Source organism: Trichosurus vulpecula, chromosome 4, assembly GCF_011100635.1.
Source record: "Trichosurus vulpecula isolate mTriVul1 chromosome 4, mTriVul1.pri, whole genome shotgun sequence".
In the NCBI taxonomy this organism is placed as follows: Eukaryota; Metazoa; Chordata; class Mammalia; order Diprotodontia; family Phalangeridae; genus Trichosurus; species Trichosurus vulpecula.
Genome location: NC_050576.1, coordinates 224136771 through 224163462, shown reverse-complemented (window position 1 = coordinate 224163462; position 26692 = coordinate 224136771). Strand labels below are relative to the sequence as shown.

Below are 26692 nucleotides of genomic sequence, written 5' to 3'. Positions count from 1 at the left end.
TGTGGTCTTTTTAATTCTTCTGAAATGAGAAGATGGACCCTGGGGTTAAATAGAAACCTTCTATAAGATGGCATTGTCATAGTTCCCTTAGAACCCATAAAAACAGAACTGAGTGTCTGAATGAGCCCACAGAACTTCCTTCATTGATATGAGGGGATTCCTTCTACATTCAGCTTCCCATTGGCATTTCCTGACAGTTTCAAAATAATTGCATATCAGCAGGCCCAATGAGTCTTACTTTGTTCATTTCCTTAAAGAATACTGTGGAACTAAGGTCAGCAGCAGCCTGGAAGGGGTTAAATCAATTACCACTGGACACATAGGTGGTAATTGTTAGAGAGAGAACTCAAACTCAGATCTTTTGATTACCAGTCCAGTGTTTTCTGTACTCTGAAATAAAGATTAAGAAGAAAAGGACTGGAAAAATAAAGAGAAGGAAAGAAAGGGGAAAAGAAAAAGAGAAAGGACAGAAAGAAAGTAAAAAGAAAATGCTTATGATGGGCAGCTAGAGAACATCACTGACTGCCTTCCTCAGTTATCTGTGAGTGATCGCTGCCCCAATCTCCCCACCCCTGGCCATGGAACGCTCCCTTTACTATCTGCTGTGGCAGGGAAACAGCTCTCTTAAATGGCAGAGGGCAAGAAGTCTTTAGGCAAGAAGGGTTGAGAATATTCCCCTTCTTCCCTTCATTGAAGAGGTAAGGCTTTATATATGTCAGACATGGTCGCTGTGTTGATTAGTTGTGCAAAACAGTTGTGTTTTTTTCTCTTTCTTTTAAGTTATTTTAAAGGTGTTTAGAGGGGAATTGTGGGTGAGATCAGTTGGGTCCCAGCCTGTACCAGATTGATGTTCTTAAAACAAAGGGCTGACTGTGTCACTCCCCTACCCAAGGAGCTTCAATTACTTCTTATTGCCTCTAATATAAAATAAACTTTTACTCCTCTATTTGGCATTTAGAGTCCTTCACAATGTCTCCAATTTATCTTTCCAGCTTGATTATCCATTCCCACCCCCACCCCTGCTACCTTTTGCACTCTATGATCCAACCAAACTATCCTGTTTGCTGTTCTCTATGCATAACATCCCATATCCTACCTCCATGCCCTTGTATCACCTATCCCTCAGGCCTGAAATGCTCTCTTCCTTGCCTTGGAATCGTGGAATCCAAAGACTTTCTTGATTCTTCCAGTTAATGCTTCACCATCCCTCTCCCCAGGAAATGTACACACACACACACACACACACACACATACACTTATCTATGTACAAGAATTTAGGGGCTTGAGGTCAAGTACTATTTAATTTTCATCTTTGTATCTATCCCCTGGACCTAGGACAGTGCTTAATAAACACTAGTTGAAGCCAATTATTGAGACCAATGGAGAAATAGCAAAGACATTTGAACCTGGGTATGGCTTCCTTGAATGACGTTAGACTTCAGCCTTTTTTTTTTTCGAGGTGGGAGGCAATATGACTAAAATAAAGCAGAAACATGGCCAGGAGCTTCTTTTGGTCTGTGTGGCCTACCTCTGATTGCCTTACCTTTGCTATAAAGCACCACTTGTCTCTACACAAAACTTTCTATCATCAGTCCTTGACTCCATTTCATTTTCCTCTCTAGGATAGAAGGCAGTAGACTAAGGGAAAAAAGGGGAAAACTGCTCCAAACCAGGATGTCCAAGATGTCCAACTACTGGTTGTCCATCGGATATAGCCCTTGTACAATTGTCTTTGTCTAGCTGCTAAGCCACCTAAAACCCAAAGAACAAAGGATTAAGAGCCCAAGTAACCAAGTCTGGTCAACCAAAGGCTATTCAGTGTGTATGGGTGGTGGGGACTCTGAGTACCAGGTGTAGGGCACCAATACCAAGAGTGGAATTTACAACCACCTTATGCATCACGGTTCTTTATATGCCTTCTGGCTTAGGCCTGAAGAGGTTTCAGAGTGTGTGTGATCTTGAATCTTTGTGTTTGTGTAAAGCCTTAGCAGGAATGGGGTAATAACAGAAAAGGTGATCTGTAGCCAAGGAATTCTCTTGATTTCTATTGTGATTCCTTTCGCATCACCATTAAGTTTTGGGCTGGCAGAATGGGCCCATGAGATTGGCTGACACTGATGGCAAGCAAACACCATTTGGCAAAAACTAATTCTGCCTGTGTCCAGATGATTAAAGGGATAATAGCAAACAAGAGCCACTTTTCTAGCCTTTCATTATCACTATTATAAATCAAAGCCTGCTTCTCTCCATTTGAGATTTTTATGTGGCGATAAAAATTTCCGTGGAGATTTTTATTTCTGAGCTTTGGTCTTAGCTGGGCCTAAAAAGATAGATGGTCTGTGCGGGGTTCCTGGTTGCATTCACTGCCAGATCACGGACCTCGTGTCTTCAGTAATTCTTGGTCTCTGTAAAAAATAGCTCAGGTGAGCCAAATTTTAGAGGATCGTAGGATTTGTAATATGTTCATAGCTAGTGGGGACTTCAAATATTATCTAACCCAGTCCCCTAGTTATGAAGATGAAGAAACTGAGGACCAGAGAATGACAGACTCAAGTTCACTTCAATAGTAAGCCACAGAGTTGATAGTTGAACCAAGGTTCTCTGGCTCCAAATCCAGTTGCCGTTTCTACTGTACCACGGCTATATTTATTTAATCATCTTTCTCTTGAAGAGGGAGTAAGGTGGCCATTGGTAGCCTTGTACCTTTTGGCTAAAAGAAACAGAGTGAGTTGGGTTGAATGATTATGAAGCAGAGCAGATTTCAGCTGGTAAGCCCAACACCTATTATGGGCCCTTGAAGCATCCTCCACACTCTCCTTTCTCAGCATATACCCATTCTGTAGCCTCATTTCCATCTTGTCTTCCCAAATGGGGATGGGTTATTTGGCCAGGGACAGAAGTCCAGATCAAACCATAATTGTAAGCCTCAGCAATCTCAAAAATCTATATTCACATGCTCTGAAAGTAGGTCAGTAATGCGTGCAACCTGCCAGTGATTTGCAGTTGGTCATGACCATTGATTATCCTTCTGCAAACCCTTTCTCACTTAAGAGTCATTGCTCTTAGGGGAAATACTACCAAAGGGAACTCCCTCTGGCTCCTGCCTGCCTCTGAGCACTGGGGATGGCAGTGGGAGAGCTTTTGGTGAAGCACAGTGCTGTGTTGAAATCTGCTGCAGAATGCTAGGCTGGGGGCAGGGAAGTGTTCTGCAAGTATTTTTCAGCTTTTCTGATGACAAGAAAGAACAGTCCTTTTAGAAGTAGAATTGAATGAATAAATGAATGTATGAGTGAATGTGCATTTATTAAAGGCCTACTACTGTGGCATTTACTCTAGTAAGGAATGGCAATACAAATACAAGTGAGCTCCTCAAGCATTAGATTGGGAGATGACAACACTTGTAATGGAGCTTTTGTTGGAAAGATGGGATAGGTGTTGGTGTTGGACAAAGGAGGAAGAATGTAAGACAGAGGAGCACCCAAGCAGCTTGAAGCTGGCCAAAGAGTGCTGTGGTGGCCTTGTTAAGAGCAATAAAAGCTCACTTAAAAATTAATTTATTAGTTAATTTTTACAAGCATTTATTTTCTCCCACTTCCTACCCTCACTCTCCCCCGCATGAAACATTTAAAAAGAAAGAATTATTATTTATTATACTATTGGTATAGCATTTTATGGTTTGAAAAGCATTTTATTTTATTTTGTTTGATCTTTATATATTATCCCCATTTTAAAGATTAGGAAACTGAGGCTTAGAGAAATTAAATGACCCAGAGTCACACAGCCAGTAAGTACCTGAGGCAGGATTTTAATGCAAGTCTTCTTGGCTCAAATTCTGCACTCCATCAATCATGCCGCTTGGCTACAAATGAACAGAGCTGAGCCACACAAATTCCCACATTGGCTATGTCCAAAACATGTGTCATTCTTCATTTTAGTTTAGTCCTCTGGCTGGACGTAGCTGAAAGCTCACTTATCAGAGCTCAGGACCCCAGGAGCAAGAAGGAAGAAAGACTAAGAGTCCAAGGGAGCTATAAGTAAGTCTGGATAACAGATATTCTTCCAAAAAGATCTTATCAGCATAAAACATCAGGCAGAATCTCACATGTAATAAGGATAAATGCGGAGTCTCTCATGTCTGAATTTTTAAAAAATGATTTTACAATACATGATGAGTGAGAGGAAGCATTTGTCTGAATGGTGTTTGTCTAAAAAAATGGACTGGGGTTTTTTTTTTAATGAACTACAAGCTTACTATGCATCAACAGTGTGGCTATGCCAGCCAAAAAAGCCAGCGCAGTTTAAAAAGAGGCATAATATCTAGGAATAAGGTGGTGATGAGGTACCTGTACCCTCATCTGTACAGACCACATCTGGAAGACTGAGTTCAACTATAGGCTTCCCAGCAGATGATGCACGTTGATAAATTCAAGTGTATACAGAGGAGGAAAACCAGGATGATGAAGAGCCTTGAGTCCATATTATAGAAGACCATATAATGTCTATATCATATGAAGAACATGAAGAAGAGAAGATTCAGTAAGAACACGGTAGCTTTCTTTAAGTATTTGAAGGGCTATCATGTGGAAGAAGACAGAACTATTTTGTCCCAAACATGAGGGCTAGGAGGGTGGGTGGATATAAGTTACAAAAAGAGAAAGCTTTTCAAAAGTGGAGTGGCAGTTATTCAGTATCTCCTAGGTGCCAGACATACGAGTACAAAGAATGAAGCTTACATTCTAATGGGAGAGATAAATGCGTGTACAGCATAAGCAGCATAGGTGGCACAATGGATGTGGAGCGCTGGACCTGGAGTCAGGAAGACTCCTCTTCCTGAGTTCAAATCTGGCCTCAGACATTTGCTAGTTGTGTGACCCTGGGCAAGTCCCAGCCCCGTTTGCCTCCATTTCTTTATCTGTAAAAGAAGGAAATGGCAAACCACTCTAGTATCTCTGCCAAGAAAACCCCAAATGGGGTTACAAAGAGTCAGATATGACTGAAAAAACAACAACAACATAGTATAAACAAAATGGGAATAAATACCGAAGTATACAAAGTTAAACACAAGGTAGCTTTTAAGGTATGAATCCAGAAGGTGGGTGAAATCAGGGAAGGTTTCATGCAAAAAGATGCTGTTTGAACTGTGTCTTGAAGGAAGAAAGGGAGTCTGAGGCACAGGTATAAATGGGCTATCTCAGGAATTACTGAGTTCTTCCTCATGGGAAGTCTTCACGTTGTTGCGCACAGAATTAATTTTGAGAGTAGATAGGCAATAAGGTCTCTTCTAGATCTTAAATTAATTGATTTTGTCGAGGAATAGAAAGCTTCATTTGTTAAGGAGATAGGGGGCTCTACCATGAAAATGACACCTGCAAGAGAGACACAGACCATGTTGATGTGAATAATACGGAAAAGGAATTTTAGTAGGTGATGGGAAAAGTCTCATATATAAATAGCAGGGAAATATTGTTACCTTTTTCTTCTCCAACTTTGTACTTTATCAGACAGTGACATGTAATGCCCCCATTTCAGCCTCATTAATCACCTATAAGGTACAAAGATTGGGCATAGGTACACTTTTCCCTCTGGCTGTTTGTAGTATCGATTAAGTTGGGTGTCTTTGATTGAGTCTTATTAGGTGCTAAACCCCAGGCCCAGACCCCTATCTACTAGGTGCTAAGCCTATGTGGGTGTGAAGCCCTCAGGGTCCTAAGGGGAGTTGCTAAGACAAGAGCCAATGGTAGGAATCTGAGTTCTGGTGGCTCAGATGACGTTTGATGATGGCTAAAGAGTGTATAAAAAGAGAGAACAGAGCTATTTGTGAAGGGCTCTCACTCTTGCTGGTATGCTGAGGTGGAGACTCTGGGCAGCTGTTAGTTAAGAGCCCTCCAGCTTGTAAACCTGGATGTTCAGACTTTGTTAAGCTCTGGTAACTATGCATTGTGATTTGAATCAGACAAGGTCTGTCTATTGATGTTTGTAATTTGTTTGTATCTGCTCTTAAGTTCAGGGTGCTGGCTTTTTCCCCTGAAGTGAAATGATATTTGTATGCTGGATTAAAGTAAGATTGTTAACCCCTTAACGTTGCTTTCCTTAGTAAAGCAGATCAAAAGAACTTGTGCTAGATGGCGGCTGGAAAGCAGGGACTTGCCTAGGGCTCTCCCCCAGGACCCTCCAAACACTGATTAAAAAATGCCTCTAAACAAATTATAGAACTGCAGAACCCACAAAATAGCAGAAGGAAGAAGGCCTCCAGCCCAGGACAGCCTGGATGATCGCTGGGTAAGGTCAATCAAGCACAGAGCTGGGAGCGGAGCAGAGCAGAGCCCAGCGTGGGCTGCACCCGGACCAACCAAACTGGGAGCCAGGCGGAACAGGCCCTAGTGCCCTGAATCAGTGAGCTGTGGCAGTTACCAGACTTCTCAACCCACAAACACCAAAGAGAACAGAGAAGGTTAGTGGGAAAAGATGCAGTGACAAAGTGAAAGGAGTTCACGGTTAGGCCACCGCCCCAGGGGCAGCAGAGGTAGTACAGCTACAGAATTACAGCTGCAGTTGCTTCTGGCCCCAGGCCCACCTCGTGGGAGGAATTAAGTGGCGGATCTGAGCGGCACTGCAGAGCCTGCTTAAGATCTGAGTCCTGTCTGGGTTGGCGGTTCTTGGGGGAGGAGTAGCGCTGGTGTGGCAGAGCTTTCTGTGTGGAAATCGTTCTGAAAACAACAGCGCATCCCTTCAGGCTTGGAACAAAGTACTCTCTACTCTACAAGCAGTCATACCCCTACAAAAAACTCAAGGGTCAAGTAATTGGCTGGGCACATGGTCAGACAGCGAAAATGGACTCAGATTCAGACTAAGACTTTGGAATCTTTCTTTGGTGACAAAGAAGATCAAAACATACAGCCAGAAGAAGTCAACGAAAGCAAAGAGCCTCCATCAAAATCCTCCAGGAAAAACATGAACTGGTCTCAGGCCATGGAAGAGCTCAAAAAGGATTGGAAAAGCAAGCTAGAGAAGTAGAGGAAAAATTGGGAAGAGAAATGAGATTGATGTGAGAAAACCATGAAAAACAAGTCAATGACTTGCTAAAGGAGACCCAAAAAAATACTGAAGAAAATAAAACCTTAAAAAATAGACTAACTCAAATGGCAAAAGAGCTCCAAAAAGTCAATGAGGAGAAGAATGCCTTGAAAGGCAGAATTAGTGAAATGGAAAAGGAGGTCAAAAAGACCACTGAAGAAAATACCACCTTAAAAATTAGATTGGAGCAAGTGGAAGCTAGTGACTTGATGAGAAATCAAGATATTATACAACAGAACCAAAGGAATGAAAAAATGGAAGACAATGTGAAATATCTCATTGGAAAAACCACTGACCTGGAAAATAGATCCAGGAGAGATAATTTAAAAATTATTGGACTACCTGAAAGCCATGATCAAAAAAAAAGAGCCTAGATATCATCTTTCAAGAAATTATCAAGGAGAACTGCCCTGACATTCTACAGCCAGAGGGTAAAATAGAAATTCAAAGAATCCACTGATTGCCTCCTGAAAAAGATTCCAAAAAGAAAACTCCTAGGAATATTGTTGCCAAATTCCAGAGCTCCCAGGTCAAGGAGAAAATACTGCAAGCAGCCAGAAAGAAACAATTTGAGTATTGTCAAAACACAATCAGAATAGCACAAGATCTAGCAGCTTCTACATTAATGGATCGAAGGGCTTGGAATATGATATTCCAGAGGTCAAAGGAGTTAGGATTAAAACCAAGAATCACCTACCCAGCAAAACTGAGTATAATGTTCCAAAGCAAAATATGGATTTTCAATAAAATAGAGGACTTTCAAGCTTTCTCAGTGAAAAGACCAGAGCTGAATAGAAAATTTGACTTTCAAACACAAGAATCAAGAGAAGCATGAAAAGGTAAACAAGAAAGAGAAATCGTAAGGGACTTACTAAAGTTGCACTGTTTTGTTTACATTCCTACATGGAAAGATGATGTGTATAACTCATGAGACCTCAGTATTAGGGTAGCTGAAGGGAATATACAGGTAGATAGATAGATAGATAGATAGATAGATAGATAGATAGATAGATAGGTAGATAGATAGATGGCACAGGGTGAGTTGAATATGAAGGGATGATATATAAAAAATAAAATCAAATTAAGGGATGAGAGAGGAATATATTGAGAGAGGGAGAAAGCGAGAGATAGAATGGGGTAAATTATCTTGCATAAAAGTGGCAAGAAAAATTAGTTCTGTAGGGAGGGAAGAGGGGGCAAGTGAGGGAGAATGAGTGAATCTTGCTTTGACCTGAGGAGGGAACAACATACACACTCAATTGGGTATCTTACCCCACAGGAAAGGAGGAAGGAGCTAAAAAGGGGGGGGGGACAATAGAAGGGAGGGCAGATACGGGGAGGAGATAATCAAAAGCAAACACTTTTGAAAAGGGACAGGGTCAAGGGAGAAGATTGGATGGGGGCAGATAGGATAGAAAGGAGCAAGATATAGTTAGTCTTTCACAATATGAGTATTGTTGAAGGGTTTTGCATAATGATACACATGTGGCCTATGTTGAATTGCTTGCCTTCTTAGGGAGGGTGGGTGGGGAGGGAAGAGGTGAGAGAATTTGGAACTCAAAATTTTAAAAGAAGATGTTAAAAAAAAAAGTTTTTGCATGCAACTAGAAAAAAAGATATACAGGCAATGAGGCATAAACATCTATCTTGCCCTACAAGAAAGTAAGGGAAAAGGGGATGGGACGGATTGGGGTGACAGAATGGAGGGCTGACTGGGAAACGGGGCAATCAGAATATATGCCATCTTGGAGTGGGGGAGAGGGTAGAAATGGGGAGAAAATGTGTAATTCAAACTCTTGTGAAAATTAATGCCGAAAACTAAAAATATTAAATAAATAAATAATGATTTTAAAAAAAAGAAGAACCTGTACTGGCAGCGTTCTTGTTGTTCAGCTCATGTTGGTTTTTCACCCCCACAGCAGCTGCTAGAAGATTGTTGCAACACTCTTCCAGGGTTATGCTTCCCAACCCTGACAGGCAAACAACCTAGTAACCCAGTGACTTACTTTTCCTTCAAGCAAGGGTTTTTGTTCTCAATTAACTGTTCTTCTGCCAAGGTTTCAGTTTCTTTCGTGGTATTCCTTTATAAAGGATTCCCTGAGAAAGTACTTTATCATGATGGCAGCATCTCTGAAAAGGTCAATTCCGAGAGTACTCTCCTAATACTTCCTTTCATAACTAGGCCCACAAACACATAAAGATTCTGAGCAGTGAAGTTTTTTTGAGAGGTGAAACAATTCATAGTCAGAAGTTAGACCACTTGAATGTTCTCATGCATTTCTCAGAATTTCCTTTTGCCCTGGTTCTTTCTATTGGGTTAGCTGTCAATAAAGCCATTTATTTGACTGACGTTTAAAATAACTAGTTAAAGAAACTGAGGATATTTAGCCTAAAGAAGAGAAACTTTAGAAGCTATGGTAGTCATCTTTACATTTTTGAAGGAATATCATGCTGGAAGAAAGATAAGGCTGGGATCCTAGTCCCAGGGATAGGGATAGGGCTAGGATCAGTAGTTTGAAATTGTAGAGAAGCAGATTTTAGTTTCATATAAGAACAAACTTCCTCATAATTGGAGCTACTGAAAAACAGATTAGGAATTCACTAACATTTCAGGAATTAGTTTCTAATCACTGCAGGTATTCAAGTAGAAATTAAGTGACCATTTATTAGGGATGTTGGAGGGGGAATTCCTGTTTAAGAATGGGGTATTCTAAATGAAAAAGTAAATACAATTTCCTTTTACATTTAAAAATTCGTTGAAATATTATAGACTGTGCATGAAATTTTTCTAAACTTGCCCCTGGGTAAGGAACTCTACCTTTAAGGAAAAAGAGGGCTCTCTAGTAAGTTCCAGCCCAGACTTGGCTTTCCTCCCAATTCCCACCCCACAGATGAGTGATGGTGACTTGGATGAGACCAGAGAGGCTTGGCTGATGGTTAAATATCCCTGTTCTTTCTACCTGCTACTGCTTAACTAATTTAATAGAATACTTTTTAGTGTGAGGTTGGTATGACAGCTTTATTCTTTTTCTCTGAGATTGGGATCAGGGGAGAGATAATTAGAGAAAGAGTGAAAGGGATGAAGAGAAGGGACAGAGGACAGAGGTTCTGGGAATCCTTTTTATAAAGCATAGTTCCCAGGTATAGCCACAAGGTGATGAAAGAACTGCTTATTATAAAATGACAGGTTCTCCTTAGTCCACTGAGAAAATTAAGTGTCTTTGGGAGCCAGAAATCTTTCAAATTTAGCTCTTTCTAGGCAACTAGGTGGCATAATGATAAAGAGCACTGGATTTGGATTCGGGAAGACCCAGGTTCAGATCTAACCTCAGACACTTGCTAGCAATATGACCCTGGGTAAGTCATTAAGCCTCTTCAAGTCTCAGTTTCCTTATCTGTACAATGAGTGTAATAATAGTGCCTACCTCACCAGACTGTTGTGACAAGCAGATGAGGTAATGTGTGTACAGCGCTTTGCGAATCTTCAATCTCTTTATTGTAGTTATTCAGTTGTTTATCAGTCATGTCCAACTCTCCATCACCCCATTTGGGGTTTTCTTGGCAAAGATACTGCAGTGGTTTGCTGTTTCCCTCTCCAGTTCATCCTATAGATGAGGAAATTGATACAAACAGGATTAAGTGACTTGCCCAGGGCCACACAGCCAGTGAGTGTCTGAGACCAGATTTGAACTCAGCAAGATGAGTCTTCCTGACTCCAGGTCCAACACTCTACCAAGCTTCCTATGAAGCTGTTTATAAATGTTTGTTATTATTATTTGGAGAACTGAATATTTGGAAAGTTGACTGATATTCTCCTCTGTGGCCATTAGGCCACAGTAGAGATTTCTCTAGGCCCTAGGAGTGATGGGACAGTGATGCCCCTTAACCTATGAACTTTTCATATGTCCCATCTGGTCGAGGCCCTACCATATCCAACCCCAGTTCTCCTCCTCAAATTCCATTCTCAGGGGTCCCATGATCTCTGTTACCCTGGATCCCACAATCTCCAAGGCAAGTTCTGATAACCACTGCTATTAAAGATGACACGTGCAAAAAGCCAGAAACCATGACCTGTTCATCTTTATATCTTTCTTTTGTTGATGAAAGTGTTTAGAGATAATACATTTCCTCCTAAGAACTGCTTTAAATAGATCCCATAAGTGTTGGTTTATTGTCTTGTTACTGTCATTTTCTTTGATGGAATGTTGTATTGTTTCTATAATTTGTTCTTTGACTCACTAGTTCTTTAGAATTGTTAGTCTTCAAATATTTTTAATCCTTACTTTTAAGGATCATTTATTGAATATAATTTTATTACATTTTGATCACTAAATGATGTATATTATTTCTAGTTTTCTACATTTTTTGGTGATGATTCTAGGCCCCTATAGAGTCAGGTTTTTTTTAAACATATCATATACAGCTTAGATATATGGAAAAGATATATGTAAATACCTTCCTATTCCTATTCAGTCACTGCCAGTATTAAACATAAAGTCCTCTGTTTGGCATTCAAACCCTATTAAAACCTGCCCCCAAATATGTACCTTTCCAATATTCTTAAACCTTACTCCCTCTTCCACCTACTCCATCATCTGGCAACAATGGCCTTTTTGCTTTTTCTTGAGTAAGACACATCATCTTCTGACTCCAGGCATTTTCACGGGCTGTTCCCCATGCCTAGAATTCTCTTCCTCCTCATCTCTATCTCCTGGCATCTCTGGCTTCCTTCATGGCCTTGGGTAAGTGACTTAATCTCTGTCTGCCTGAGTTTCCTCAAATATAAAATGAGGATAATACCTTCCAGTGTCGTTGTGAGATCAAATTAGATAGTAGATGTAAAACAATGCCTGGAGCAGCTAGGTGGTGCAGTGGATAGAGCATGGCCTTGGAGGCAGGAAGACCTGACATCAAATCTAGCCTCAGACACTTACTAGCTATGTGACCCTGGGCAAGTCACTTAACCCCAATTGCCCCCCCCCAAATGTCTGGCACATAATAGGTGCTTAATAAATGTGTATTCTTTCCTTACTTCCGAAGAAAGGAATTCAGTTCAGTTTTTTAAATGTTTATTAGCCATATCACATGCGAGACATTGTATAAATATTATAAGGTCCCAACACTTAAGGAATTGAAGTAGGGATGGTAAAACAAATGCACACATGATTGTTTTATATGTATTTTGGAAAAATACAAAGTGCTTTGAGAGATCTCAGAAAGGAAAGGATCGCCAGAAGAAAAGAAAAATGAAAACCGTGTTGGAACAATTTGAACTCAGAAGTTAGGTGAGACAGCGAAGACCTTAATGAGGGGCTCCAAAAGAAGAAGCAATACAGGACATTTGACTGTGGCTTTGCTAGTGAGCCTGGCTTTGGGAAACTGGGGTAGACAGTCAATTACCCTGGCACCTCTTTCCCAGAGTTGTTGTGTGGATGAAATGAGATAATAATTATAAAGCACTAAGCGCCGTGTCTGACACATAGTAAGGGCTATATAAATGTTAGCTATTACTCTCAAATTTGGTCTCAAATTTGAACCTTTGGGACACCCTCTGCATGCCCTTCTCCTTTGGGTGAACATTAAGGTACAACATTTTCCCATCCATCATCTCGCCATGGGGATGGGGAGAATTCTTAGTACTACCATGGTGCTTCCATATATCAAGGGGATATCTATACCCATTCCTCATGTCACATTATTAATCCCAGTTGGAATGGACCTGTTGGTTCTTTTCCAAAAATAGTCAGATCTGAGTTATGGCAGAAGGAAGTTACTTCTTTAAGTGCAGACTGGTAGAAGTGCTTCTCACAGTTAGATACTTAATAAATGCTTGTTGACTGACTCAAAAGCAGCTTTAATGTGTATGCAGATCCTGTCATCCATGCCTAGAATTTTGTTCTTCTTCTTCTAGAAACTTGAATTTTGCTTCATTTCAGGCCTATATTGCTTTGTATCCCTGGGGCCCCAAAGCTTGTCTCCACTGTTGACTGATTTTAACTTTTAATTTTCAAGTAATATCAATTGCGATCTGGCATTTGTAATTTTCAGTGTAGTTGACTGAGCCCATCTGGAGAAGTCAGGGCTGTCTGTCTCTAAAGGAGAGAATGGTCAATGTAGGGAAATACCCTGGGAAAGTTAAGAAGGCCAAAGGGCCTTGATTCAAATCTGTGTTATAAGATGATTGTGATGCTTATGATTTCAACACTACTTCACTGAAGATAGATTTAAGTTTTTCCTCTATTTACTGAGATCTTTTTAAAAAAAATCTTTATTGATCTATATTATTTTTTTATCACCTTCATTTCCTTATATATTCCTCTCTACCCTCTCTAGCCATCACATCAAATATATTGGGAGTAAAAGTAAAAACAGAAAACAAAGCAGTCAAGCAAAATATAATCAACCTTTCAATCACATCTGATAACGTATGCAATATTCTGCATCCATAATCCTCCACCTCTACAAAGAGAAGGAAGTATACTTTCTCAACAATTTTCCAAAAGCAAGTTTGATTATTATAAACAACAGCTAGTCTCTTGTTCTTTCCTTTTACATTATCTTTCTGTGTACGTGTACATGTAGTATGTGTGTGTGTCTCTATATATGTACATATAGACCCACACATTATCTGTCTATACATACATACACATTTATTTATTTATATTGTGTTCCTGGTTTTGATTACTTCATTATGCATCGTCATGTTGTCTCAAGGCAGCGAGGTGGTACTGTGCCTGCGGTCAGGAAGACCTAAGTTCAAATTTGGCCTTAGACAAGCTGTGTGACCCTGGGCAAGTCACTTAACCTCTGTCTTCCCCAGTGTCCTCAACTGTAAAATGGGGATCACAATGGTACCTATTTCCCAGAGTTGTTTTCAGGATGAAATGAAAGAATGCTTGTAAAGTGCAGTGTCTAACACATAGTAAGTGCTATACATGTTAGCTATTACTCTCAAATTTGGTCTCAGACACTAGCTTGTATCCCTGCGCAAGCCATTTAACATCTCTGTGCCTCAGTATCCTCAACTGTAAAATGGGGATTATAATAGCACTTCAAATGAGATATGTACAAAGTCCATAGCACAGTGCCTAGAACATAGTAGGCACTATATAAATTCTTTCTTCTTTTTTCCATCTTCCTGTGCTTCTCGATGGTCTTCATATTCATTGCTTCCTAGGGCACAGTACTATTTCATTACAGTCATATGCCACAATTTGCCAAACTATTCTTCAATTAGTGGCCATCAATTTGTTTTCTATTTCTTTGCAACCACAAAGAAGTATACCTTTGACTATTTTGGTGAATATCGGATTTGTCTATTTTAATTCTCCATGGGATAAGTACCTTCTAGTATGATCTTTGAATCAAAATTATAAACATTTTACCTACTTGTTAAGCAAAATTCCAGTTACTTTCCAGAATGGGTGGACAAATTCATCAACACTGTGTTAGTGTGTGCCAATCCCTCCACAACCCCTTCAACATTGATTTTCTCCTTTGTCATCTTTGCCGGTCTTATGGGTAGAGGCAAGATGACCTTGTAAAGAGTGTTCAGGAGCCTTTCCAGTGTTGTGTTTGTGTCTATTCTCCGATTTCTTCATCATTTGGCAAAGCTAATGTCTCTTTTTCCTTTTCAGATAAACTGTGTGACTTTCCCACATCCTGATACAATGCCAGAGCAGCAACTGTTGAAGCCCACTGAATGGAGCTACTGTGATTACTTCTGGGTAAGTGATCCAAACTTCGCTCTATCCAAATCCTATCTCCCAGGGAATAAATGAATGAATGAGTGAGTGAATGAATGAATGAAAAAATTTATTAACTGCTTACTCTGTACTATGCAGCTGGGGTTGCAAATATAAGCAAGCAAAATAGTTCTTGCCCTCAAAGAGCTTTTATTTTAATTGAGGAAGACCATACAAATATGGCCTGGTAGTCAGGGAAGAATTTTTTGAATGGAAAGTAAGAGGGAATGGTAATTGGAGTCATGGAGTAATTGATTGACTTGTCCTTTCTAGGAGTGGTAGTATTGATTAGATTACCATTCTCAGAGCTAGAGTTGGGGAAGCCATAGAAGATGACTGATGCATATCCTTTCTAGTAGCTGTGGCAATATTGATTTGATTACAATTCCATGAGGAAGAAATCTAAGTGGGGAGGGAAGGCAGGAAGTCGTGTGAACAAGGTAGATAGCAGAAGGTAGGGGGAATGGAAATCAAGGCAACAAACATAAAGAATAGCTAGAACAGGCTAAAAATAGGTCATATAAGTTTGTCCTCATAGACTTACCAGTCAGGACAGGAGGTCCCAGAATGGTAGTTCCAAATTAAGTCTCCCAGGGCATGGTTTCTGGTGATCTGGTGGTGCCAGGGGTTCAACAGTGGGGTCAATGACAAGAATATGCCTGGGATAGAATGTGAAGTATACCTGGGACTGACCATTCCCTGGACAAGACATTCCAGCCCCCACCTGTGTTTTTGCATAGGCTGTACCCTGTCTGTGCCTAGAATGTACTACCTTCTCACTTCCACTTCACTAAATCCCACACTTTCTTCAGAGCTCAGCTCTAGTGTTTCCTTCTGCAGGAATCTTGTCTTGATCCTCCCCATCCCCAATTTCTAGTGCCCTCACCAAAGAAATGTTTTTGTCTATAGTTCATATTTAGTGTAAGAGTATAACTGAGCAACAGAGACCTGGGTTGGCCTGATTGCAGGTATATATTTAGTCATGTAATATTTAATGTAATTTCTACCTTTGGGCAGAGTAGGAGGAGGGCCATGGTTGAGATCTCACTCCTCTACTTTCTTATCTCCAAAAGGAGTATTGTGCTAGAATTATATTTATTTACAACACATCAGATGTATATAGTCTAGGGTTATGATGCTCCTTTAGGGGTTCAGGATAATAGCCAATATCCCTCTTCGTTCAAGGTGGCAAGTACTCCCACTCCAGGCTGGAAGGATAAGAGTTAGCTTAATCAGCTAGCTTATATCACCCCCAAATGCTTGTTACATAAAATGATAATCTCAGATAGCAAGCAAACATATATCAAAGGAAGTAGTAAAACTTTATTTAAAGCTATCCATTACCTGATTGCTTCCTACCTTTCCAATCTTTTTTCCCTTGACACCCTTCTGCATACTCTGTAATCTAGTAACACTGGCATTCTCGCTGTTCCTCACATTAGACACTCTGTTTTCCTATGCTGGGTATTTTCTCTTGGTGTCCCCCACGCCTATAGCTCTCTCCCTCATCTTCGCCTCCTAACAAGTCTCAGCCAGAATCCTGCTTTCTGCAAGATGCATTGTCCAATCTCTTTTAATGCTAGTGCCTTCCCTCTGTTGATTATCTCTAATTTATACTATACTATATATTTCTTGTTTGTACAGAGTTACTTTCCTGTTGTCTATCCAATAAGACTGTGAGCTCCTTGATATCAAGAACTATCTTTTATCTTTATTTATGCTTAACACAGTACGTGGCAAATAGTAGACACTTAATAAATGCTTGTTCACTTGATTTGATGACTTAAATAGAAAATTACAGTTTCAACTAACTTTTTAGTTGTACCTTTGGGATTTTTGAAGTATATCATTATACTGTCTGCAAAAAAGAGTTTTATTACCTCGTTCCCTATTCTGATTCCTTCTATTTCTTTTTCTTCTCTTCTTGCTATTGCTAGGATTTCCAATACAATATTCAATAATATTGGTGACAGTGAGCATCCGTGTTTCACACCTGCTCTTACTGGGAAGTTTATCCCCTTTACAAATAAAGCTTGCTGATGGTTTAAAATAAATGCTTTTATATCAATGTAAGGAAAAATCCATTTATATTTATACTTTCAACTGTTTTTAATAGAAATGAGTTTGTACTTTATCAAATGCTTTTTCTGCATCTATGGATATAATCATGATTTTTAAAAACTTTTATTATTGATATAATCAATTATTTTAATGGTTTTCTTATGTGAAAGCATCTCTGCATTACTGGCATAAATTCTACTTGGTCATAATGTATAATCTTTGTAATATAGTGTTGTAATCTTTTAGCTAGTATTTTCTTTAGGATTTTTGCATCCATGTTCATTAATGAAATTGGTCTATAATTTTCTTTCTGTTTTTACTTTTCCTGGTTTAGGTATCAGTATCGTATTTGTTTCATAAAAGAAGTTTGGTAGGATCTTTTCTTTGCCTATTATTCAATATTGGAATTAGTTGATTTTTAAATGTTTCATCGAATTCATTTATAAATCTCTCTGGTCCTGAAGTTTTACATATTAGTGTAAGTGATAGAATGCACAAGCATGTATTCATTCACTCTTCAACTCAGGATCAAGATGAATTCATAGCTCAATCAAGGAGAGAAAAATCTCATGCAAGAAGACTGTTCTTAGTGGCCTGCAGGGGCAAGCACTGGGAATCAGGGGATAGAGTAAAGGGCTGCTTTCTGGCATGCCTGCAGCTCTGGGGAGATCTCATATCTGCCACTCCATGTTCACACCTTGTCTCTCCTGTCTCTGAAATCTCTCCCCAGATCAGGATTCACTTTCCCATTTGATACACCTAAGTGGCACAGTAAGCAGAGCATTGGACTTGGTATCAGGAAGACCCAAGTTTAAATCAAGCCAAAAACACTTACTGTGTTTTGTCTGGGGGCTCAACCTCAGGCATTCCTCTCTTCCCATAAGCTACAGTTAGGGCCCCCAGCCTATCTATCCTGAAAATGCTCTTGCTTCCTGTAGTACAGGCACCACACTCACCAGGCATGTGCTTGCTCCTCACCCGCAGCTGCAGCCTGGGATCATGTCAGCACTGCTAGGCTTGGGGTCCAGAAACAGTGTGGGTGGGAAGGATGGGGAATGTCCTTAGGTAGGAAAAAGTAAAAAGGAGCAATTCTCTCATACAGTCTCCCCTCATTGATCCATCTGATCTCCAAATTGTTTATTAGATTAAAGTTCGAGGGGTGAAAGTTTGTGAGGTGAAGATTCCTGAGGTCCTGAGGTGAAAGTTCTTTGAGACCTAGTCTGCTTTACTACAGAGCTGCCCCCAGGGCCTGCTGTTTGTTGATTTAGCATAGTTGTCATAGAATTAAAACCTGATTATGATAATAAGCTGCTAAAAATAAAATAAAACAGAATAAAAATAAAGATTAGTAAGCTAAGGAAATAGATAGCTACCATATATAGAGTAGATAGCTATTATGTTATAAAAGAAGAGCTGGGTTCATATTCAGAGGAAGATAGTGAGGCTAAAAAGAAAAGCCCCTTCTGTTCCAAAGAGTAAAATCAAATGGTCTCAAACCCAAAAAGAGTTCTTGGAAGAACTTAAAAAGGACTTCAAAAATCACAAATTAAGAAAAAAATAAAAGCAATCCAAGAAAATTATGAAAAGAAAGTTAACCAATTGGAAAAAGAGGTCTAAGTTTTTAGGGAAGAAAACAACTCCTTGAAAACTAGAATTGGGCAAAGGGAATCAAATGGCACCAAGAAATAAAAAAAAAAAAAACTAGAAAAAATTGAAGAGAATCTGAAACATCTCATTAAAAAAAAAACAACTGATCTGGAGAACAGATCAAGGAGAGACAATATTAGATTTGTGGGACTACCTGAAAGTTATGATTTTTTTAAAAAAGGATCTTGATATAATATTACAAGTAATTATTAAGGAAAATTTCCTGAAGTTCTGGAACAAGAGGGTAATAGAAATAGAAAAAAACTGTTGTTCACCACCTGAAAGAGATCTCAGGGGGGAAAACTTAAAAGGAATATTATACCCACGCTTCAAAACCCCCAGGTTAAAGAGAAATTACTGCAAGCAAGAAGAAAATAAATTTAAATACTGCAGATATAGGATCAGGGTTTTACAAGACCTAGCAGCTTCTACACTAAATGTCTCAGAACATTATATTTCAAAAAGCAAAAGGGCTGAGCTTGTGACCAAGAATAACTTGCCCAGAAAAGTTGAGTATAATCCTGAATGGGGAAAAAGAAACAAACTGAAAGACTTTCAGGTATTTGTGACAAAAATACCAGAACTCAGTGTAAAATTTGATATGTAAGATCCAGAAGAAATGTAAGGAAAACATTAAAGACCAATTATAGGGGATTTAGATCAAACTATTTACTTCTTATATATGAAAATGATATCAGTATTCTTAAGACTATCATCACTACTAGTGTAGTTGAAAGAAAGGTTGAGGCTGAGTTAAGTATGATGGAGTGATTCTGAAAAGCAAAGTTAGAAGGTAAAAAGGAGCAATAATCTCATACAAATGGGGCATGAAATGAAGAACTGATAGAGAAACAGGTAGGGAGGGCTGGTAGTGCTGGAAGTTTACTCTCATCAGATCTGGGTTAAAGATGAGGAACAACATGTACATTTAGAAGGGCATAAAAGTATTCTAAACATAAAGAAAAAAGAGGCCTAGGGGATAGGGTGAGGGAGGGACTTTTAGAAGGGTGTGTAGATAGTTACTATGTAACCCTGGGGAAGTCAAGGGTAATAGTACCTACCTCCCAGAGTGGTTCTGAGGATGAAAGATGCGTTTGTAAATGATTCCGCAAACCTTAAAGCTACGTAAATGCTACTGCTGCTACTACTGTTGATGTACGCTATACACAGTGTCACAGGCTTAGAGGTCTCTCAGTCAATTAGTTACATCGACATATCATACAGCATCCCAGGGATGTCCTTCAGGGAACCACCTATGCCTGCCTGGGCAGGAGTGTTACATTAGTTACTTTTCTATGTATACATTTTTTCTTTACCTCTTCCCCCCATATGTGTGTGTGTATATATATATATAAATGTATGTATGTATGTATATACATATATGCTCCTTGAGGTCAGGGACTGTTTTGTTTTTCAATTTTACAATATAAACAGAGATAAACAAGGAAATTGTGTTACGCTTAAAGGAACCAGCCAGTAAACCAATATCGACATTAAACTCATGTGCCCCAAATGTCATAGCATATAAATTCATAAGAGAAAAAAATACTGAATTGCAAAAAGATAAAGATTGTATCCTAGTAGTAGGAAACTTTAGTGTTCTCTCAGAATTGGACAGATCTGACAAAGATAATAAAAGGGAAAATATAAAATTGGGGGAAAAAGATTGAGAATTTAGCTGCCTTCTGAATGGGACCCCTTAAGAATACAAATATTTCTTAGCACCATATTGCCTTTTTATAGAAATTGACAACATATTAGGCTATAGAGAAATTGTAGATAAATGTAAAAAGGCAAAAGTACTAACCACATTCTTTATAAAACGTAACAAAATAATAATAGTAATAAATTCAGAGAAAACTAAAAAAGACACCAACCTAAATGGAGACTTATGAAATCCTAAATAACAAGTGAGTGAAGCAAACACAATCATAGAAATAAATGATAATTATGTGAAAGACAATTATAATGATGAGATATCATGACAGAATTTTTAGGGTAAAACTAATACAGTCCTAAGAGGAAAAATTATCCCTAAAAATTGTACATTATATTAAAGACACAGTCTGGCACATAGTAAATGCTTAATAATTTTTTTAATATTTAATAAAGTATTAACAAAAGAAATGATTAATTAATTGATTATACATTTTAATAAACTAACTCAATAAGTACAAAAATCTTGAAATTTGTAAGAAAAATAAATTGGAAACCAAGAAGACTATAGAAATGATAAGACTAACAAAATTTTAACCAACTTGATTAAGAAAAAAAAAAAGAATTTGTTCATTCAACAAATGAAAAAGGTGAAATCACAATGAAACTAGAAGAAATAAAAATAATTGTCAGGCCCTACTATGCATAGTTATGTGCTAACAAAAGAGATCACAAAAGAAATAGGAAATCACTATCAAAAACATAAAATACCCAAGCTAACAGAATATCAGATAGAAATAACTTGATATCTCTATTTGATATTTTGTTATATATTAAATTAATCAATTACAGAAAAGGAAATAGAATTATCTGTAAAGGAAGTACCCAAAACAATTTTCTCGTCTTGATAGATTTGTAGGAGAATTTTATCAAACTTTTAAAGAGCAGTTAATATCTACATTAAACAAATTATTCTTAACTATTGAGAAAGAAAGCACTCTACCGATTTTTTTTTAATCTATACTCCTAGAGCCTAAACCAGGGAATGTTAAAACACAGAAAGAGAATGTAAAAATGGAGAAGGGGGGAGTTCTCAGAGAATGACCTTCACTTTTCCAGTTAAGTATGATGCAAGGTCCTCAGCTAAGAGTGTTGGGAAGAAGAATGCTGTTGGGAGGCTTGAGGAGAGATGAAAAAGTTTGGAACAGTCACCATGGAAAGAGTAATGAATTTATTAAGAGGGAGTAGATGTTTGCCTTGTATCAGTAAAGACTCAATTGAGATTAGATAGCATAAACTTTTAATGGACCTAGGCAACACGGTTCTGTGATTTCCTCCAGTGCTGTTCAGTTTCACATACGTAGGAGTGAAGGCAGTAGATGGTGGGAGGAATTCAGAGTTAGGGTTGAATGAAGAATTCAAAAGTAGAAGATAATGTAGCGTTAAATTGCTTCACTAAGGAGTCAGGATGGGGAAGAGAGGAGGGTGAAGGCAATTCCAGGGTGATAACCTGGGGGAAAAATGACTTAGAGTTGAGAACACCATGAAGATGAAGAAAAGTGCTAAGGATCATAATACTTAGGGAAATTTGGAATAATAAAAGATCCTGATCAGACAAAGGAGTTACAGAGTTCATGAAAATAAAAGTGGAACATTTGTGGGTGGCGGCAAGAGCAAGGATATCTGTGTGTAGGTGAAGTAGGGTGGAGTAGGTTGAGGCACTTGAGCAAATTGAAGAACTGGAGAGTTAAGGAATATATTTTGAAATTCCCTAGTAGGAGGGCAGGAGAAGGTAACAGTGAAAGACTGAATCAGGCACTGAATTCACTGAAGAAGGAAGGTAAGTGTCAATAGATCACAGCCATCAGGATCGGAGTTGGGTAATAAATTGGGATGGTATAAACCTCAAAGAAAGAGAAGTTGCTTAGTGAAGATGGTAGAAGGAGAGTATGGCACTGGAGAGTGTGGAATATTCCTATTCCTTGTGACCCCTTAGGGGGGTATGAGAGGTATTGTAGCTAGTACTAGAAACAGTGTTGTCACTGAAAGCAGTGTCATCAGAAGGGAGTCAGGTCTTGTGGAATAAATAAGGGAAAAAAGAGTTTTCTGATGAAAGGAAGTATGTGAATCATGGCCCAGGCCTTCCAGAGGGCACAGTGGAAAGAGTGGGCAGATTTGGAATGGGGCGGTAGGATCTGGAGTAGGCTTGAGGTGGATTGGAGTAAGGGAGTGGCCAGTTGGGGATGGGGAACAGGGTTTATATATTGGCAGCCAGTTGATCAGAATCACATGGATAGAGTGTACCTTAGCCATTGAGGAGAGCCATTGAGAGCATATGTGGTTAGAGAAAGGTGCATTATGGGAGGCATGCAAACCATTCATCCTCTCTTTTGAGGTTCAACCTTGTGGCAATTGATGATGTGTCCTAAGGCCCCAGGAAGTCTGGTGAGAAGGCAGGGGCACTATGTCTGACCTGAAGAAGATACTGAGGGCTGGTGTGCATTATGGCACTGGAGATAGCCCTAGGGCAAGGCTGGAAGGGAAGCCAGGATGCATGCGATCTGTGCTTTTTTAAAAAAAAAAAAAGTAATTCCGGTTCCTTCATGCTTACCTTTCCTGTGGTAAAAGATCACCACATAGGTCCTACTTGGAATGAGTTAGGTTAGCCGAGTTGTACATTTTCTGGCTATGTCCTAGGAAATGAGCTGAGCAAGTTATGAAGTGAGGAAAATATGGCCCCTGTAGATCAAACTGTTCCATCTGCCAGGTCACCAGGATGTGTTTAGTATTTCCTTCTAGAGCTCTCACCTTTACATCCCATCCTCCACAACCTACACCCATCCATCTTTGCCTTGTATAAGCTTGGAAACACATATTAAGAACTAACAAAGTTATGATCCTCCAGGGTACCTCTTAGCCTCCAAGTTCTTCATACCCATTTTTTTCTTTTCCAGGCTGATAAGAAGGATCCCCAAGGTAATGGCACTGTGGCTGGGTTTGAGATTCTTCTTCAGAAGCAACTGAAAGGCAAACAAATGCAGAAGGAAATGTCAGAATTCATCAGGGAAAGGTAACCATTGCTCCAGGGGCTTTCATGCCCCTTAGCCTAAAAGGAGTGACCAGGGAAGCAGTGGGCCAGTGCCTGAGCACTGGTAATAGGGAAGCAGGGCAGTTCGGAGGGAAACGTCCTGGTCCTTGAGTCAGAGGGCCTGGGTTTGGATCCTGGTTTTGCCATTTATTATTTGTATGACTTCTAGTAATTCACTTAATCTCTCTGGGCCTCAGTGTCCTCATCTGTAAGATGAGGAAGGTTGATCATTTGATTTATAACATCCCTTCTAGCTTCAAATCTGTATTTTTAAAGAACAGATTAATAGCTACTTCTGACATTAAGGGATGTAGCACAATCTGGGATCATTTTTGGCAGTGGGCCAAAAATCTTTGGGATAATGCAGCTATGCCTAATGAGGTAGAAACTGAGTAAACCTCTTAAGTACGTAAAGGGCCAGGTCGAAGGATGTCCTTTCATGGAACATTGCAATGAACCAAGTGCAGACTACTGGATAATAGTATTTCTAATTTTTCCAACAATAGAGATAAAAATGCCAAAGCCTAATAATGGGAAAACTGGGCTGTTAGAAACTTTGAGAAAGCTGCAAGACTCACTGAAATTCCAGATCGAGTTTCCAGAAGGGTTGAAAAGATATTTGGTAAAGAACGAGAGCAGGAGGGAAGGGGGAAAGCAGTAGCCGTCACATCCTTTTGGTCTGTAGTATCATTGGGCAAACTTCCATGCTGGAGAAATGATTCATTGGGTTTTATGTCTTTACAGAATTAAGATTGAAGAAGAATATGCCAAGAACTTAGCCAAGCTCTCTCAGAATTCCTTGGCAGCTCAGGAAGAAGGGTGAGTTTTGGGGTAGGAGAGGTAGGTGATGATGAGATGGGAGAGATGAGTGATGGTGATGGGTGGCTTAAGAAGGAGGTTTTCAATTTTCCTTTTTGTTTAGTTTCCTGCTATTTGTACAAATAATGATATGATTGGAGAAATCTCCATATGTCAGCTTAAGCTTCTCCTTCATTTATAGATTAGGCTTGTTAGGAGCCCTGCAGTACCTTTCTATTTGCCAGGCTAACTATGGAGGCTTTGGGCTCTGTCTTTGTCGCTAAGATCACCAGAGCAAGAAAAAACCTTTGAGATCTTGAGATTAAGAATTCTTAACCTGTTGTCTATGAACATGTTTTATTTCATTTCAACATTTTGATAACTGTATTTCAATAAAATCAATTTCCTTTGCAATCTTATGTATTTTATTTTATGCATTTAAAAACATTATTTTGAAGAGTCCATAGGCTTCACCAGACTACCAAAGGGGTCCACAATACAAAAATGGTTAAGAACCCCTGATGTGGATCAACCCACTCATTTTATATCAGCGCAAATTGAGACTCAGAGAATGGAAGTGATTTGCCCAAAGTCACCTTGGTGGTAAAGAGCAGAGAGAGATTTCAGATCCAGGTCTTCTGACTTGAATCTTATGAGTTGTGTTCTTCTGTGGGCCCCAGTTTTCATATTCAACACCTCCAAGATGATTAGACAGACGTCCTTCTGCAGTCACTTTCTTATGCAGAGTAGTCTTGGTTAACGTAGCTGGCAGGACAGCATGGCACTACCATCTGGAAAAGCTGGGCATTAGCCCAAGTACTTCGAAAAACTTCCCTTTCTGTGAGCAAAAGCTGGTTGCTAACCACGTTTGAGAGAATCTCTATATCCCCCGTTCAGTATCACAGAGTATTTTACTCCAAACCATACCAGATTTTGTTCCTGTAACATCTAATGCTCACCAAGCCCGTAAAAACATCTAGTGTGCAGTAGTAATAACTGCAACCCCTTTGGATTGTGCAGCAGCACATGAGGATGGTTGGGGCAGCTACAGAAGAATTGAAGAAAATCAGAGACCTAAGGGACCTCTGTATCCCTCTGGTTCAACCTACTACCTGACCTAGAATCCACCGTCTATCATCCTTGACAAGTTATCCTTTAACTTCTGCTTGAAAAAAGTAAGGGAAAGACTCCTGACTCCTAAGGTGGCCTGTTTCTCCTTTGAGCAACTTTAAGTGTTAGAAAGTTTTTCTGCCTTTCTGCAACTTCTACCCATTTCTCCTAATTATGTTCTCAGCCCTTCTTTCAAATAATAGCCAATTCCAGAGTAGGGTGCTCTGAGTCTTATAGGAAGAAGTCTTAACCTGATCAGCTCCTTGCCTGAAAGATCATAAAATCTTAGGTTTGGAATTTGAAAAGCCATCTAATCAACCCTCCTACCCAGTGCACGAATCAATCGCCTTTGCACCATCCCAGACAAGAAAACATTTGCACATTCTTCTTTTCTTTTCTGTTCTTTTCTCTCCTTTTCTTTCCTTTTCTTTTCTTTTTTCTTTTCTTTTCTTTTCTTTCTTTCCTTCTTTTTCTTTCTTTCTTCCTTTCTTCCTTCCTTCCTTCCTTTCTTTCCTTCTTTCTTTCTCTTTCTTTTCTTTCTCTCTCTCTCTCTCTCTCTCTCTCTCTCTCTCTCTCTCTTTCTTTCCTTCTTTCTTTCTTGTTGCTGTTGTTGAGGGAATCAGGGTTGAATGACTTAAATGACTACACAGGTAGTAGGTGTCTGAGGCCATTTTTGAATTCAAGTCCTGCTGACTCCAGGGCCGGTGCTCTATCCACTGCGCCACCTCGCTGCCTGTCATTTTCTTATTTTTGGTTTGATAAGAAATTATTAGTTGGAGATGCATAACTAGAAAACAGGCCTCAAAGTCAGGAAGACCTGGGTTCAAGTACTATACCCCTGCTGTACTATCTGTGTGACACTGGGCAAATCTCTTAAAGTCTCAGTACCCCAGGCAACTCTCTAAGACTAAGTTGCAGGGCAGGTCCCCATCTGAATTGGTGGTGTTTCCTCACTGAGGATTTTTTTATACCAAAGAAATTGCCAAAGGTCAGGTCCAAAAAACCCCAAAATATTCTACTTGAATACTTCAAGGGATAATGAGCTTGCTATTTCATGGAATAGTCTTTTAATTTTTGGATAGCTTTAATTGCTAGAAAATTCTGCCTTCTATTGCTCTTTGTTTAATTCCTTCAGGAAACAGGGATTTCCAATTAAATGTGTCTTCAGTTGAACCAAATACTTAGGCCAAATATTTAAACAAGTGGTGTCCTCTAAATGGTTTTCCATCAGGCCTGCTGGCTCAGATTCAAGGCTTGCCTTTCTTGATTTTTTCCCTCTGGTTACTCAAATGCGATTAACTCCCATTCCTCCCCTTCCCTGCTCCCACCTCCCAATTTTTCAAGCACTGCCCAGGAAGATATTCATGCCTGGACTGTTTGGTGAATCACCGTGGTCACTGGTAAATGAAGTTCTAACTCAGTCGGTCCAGGAATGGAACTGGCCTAACCACGCCCACATACTACAGCCACCATCCCCCAAAAGCCTTTTAGCTCCTACCTCTTCTAACTGGGC

The 26692-nt window shown here is 39.4% G+C and overlaps 1 protein-coding gene across 3 annotated transcripts in view; it reads left to right on the top strand.

Annotated features, from left to right (window-relative positions):
• GAS7 (growth arrest specific 7) overlaps positions 1-26692 on the top strand; it is a 298468-nt gene that overhangs the window by 244631 nt on the left and 27145 nt on the right. For all 3 annotated transcript variants that reach the window (XM_036754899.1, XM_036754901.1, XM_036754902.1), the window contains exons 6-8: positions 14712-14801; positions 23138-23253; positions 24016-24090. In XM_036754899.1, coding sequence (XP_036610794.1) covers positions 14712-14801; positions 23138-23253; positions 24016-24090 — 281 coding nt within the window. The remainder of the gene's footprint in view (positions 1-14711; positions 14802-23137; positions 23254-24015; positions 24091-26692) is intronic.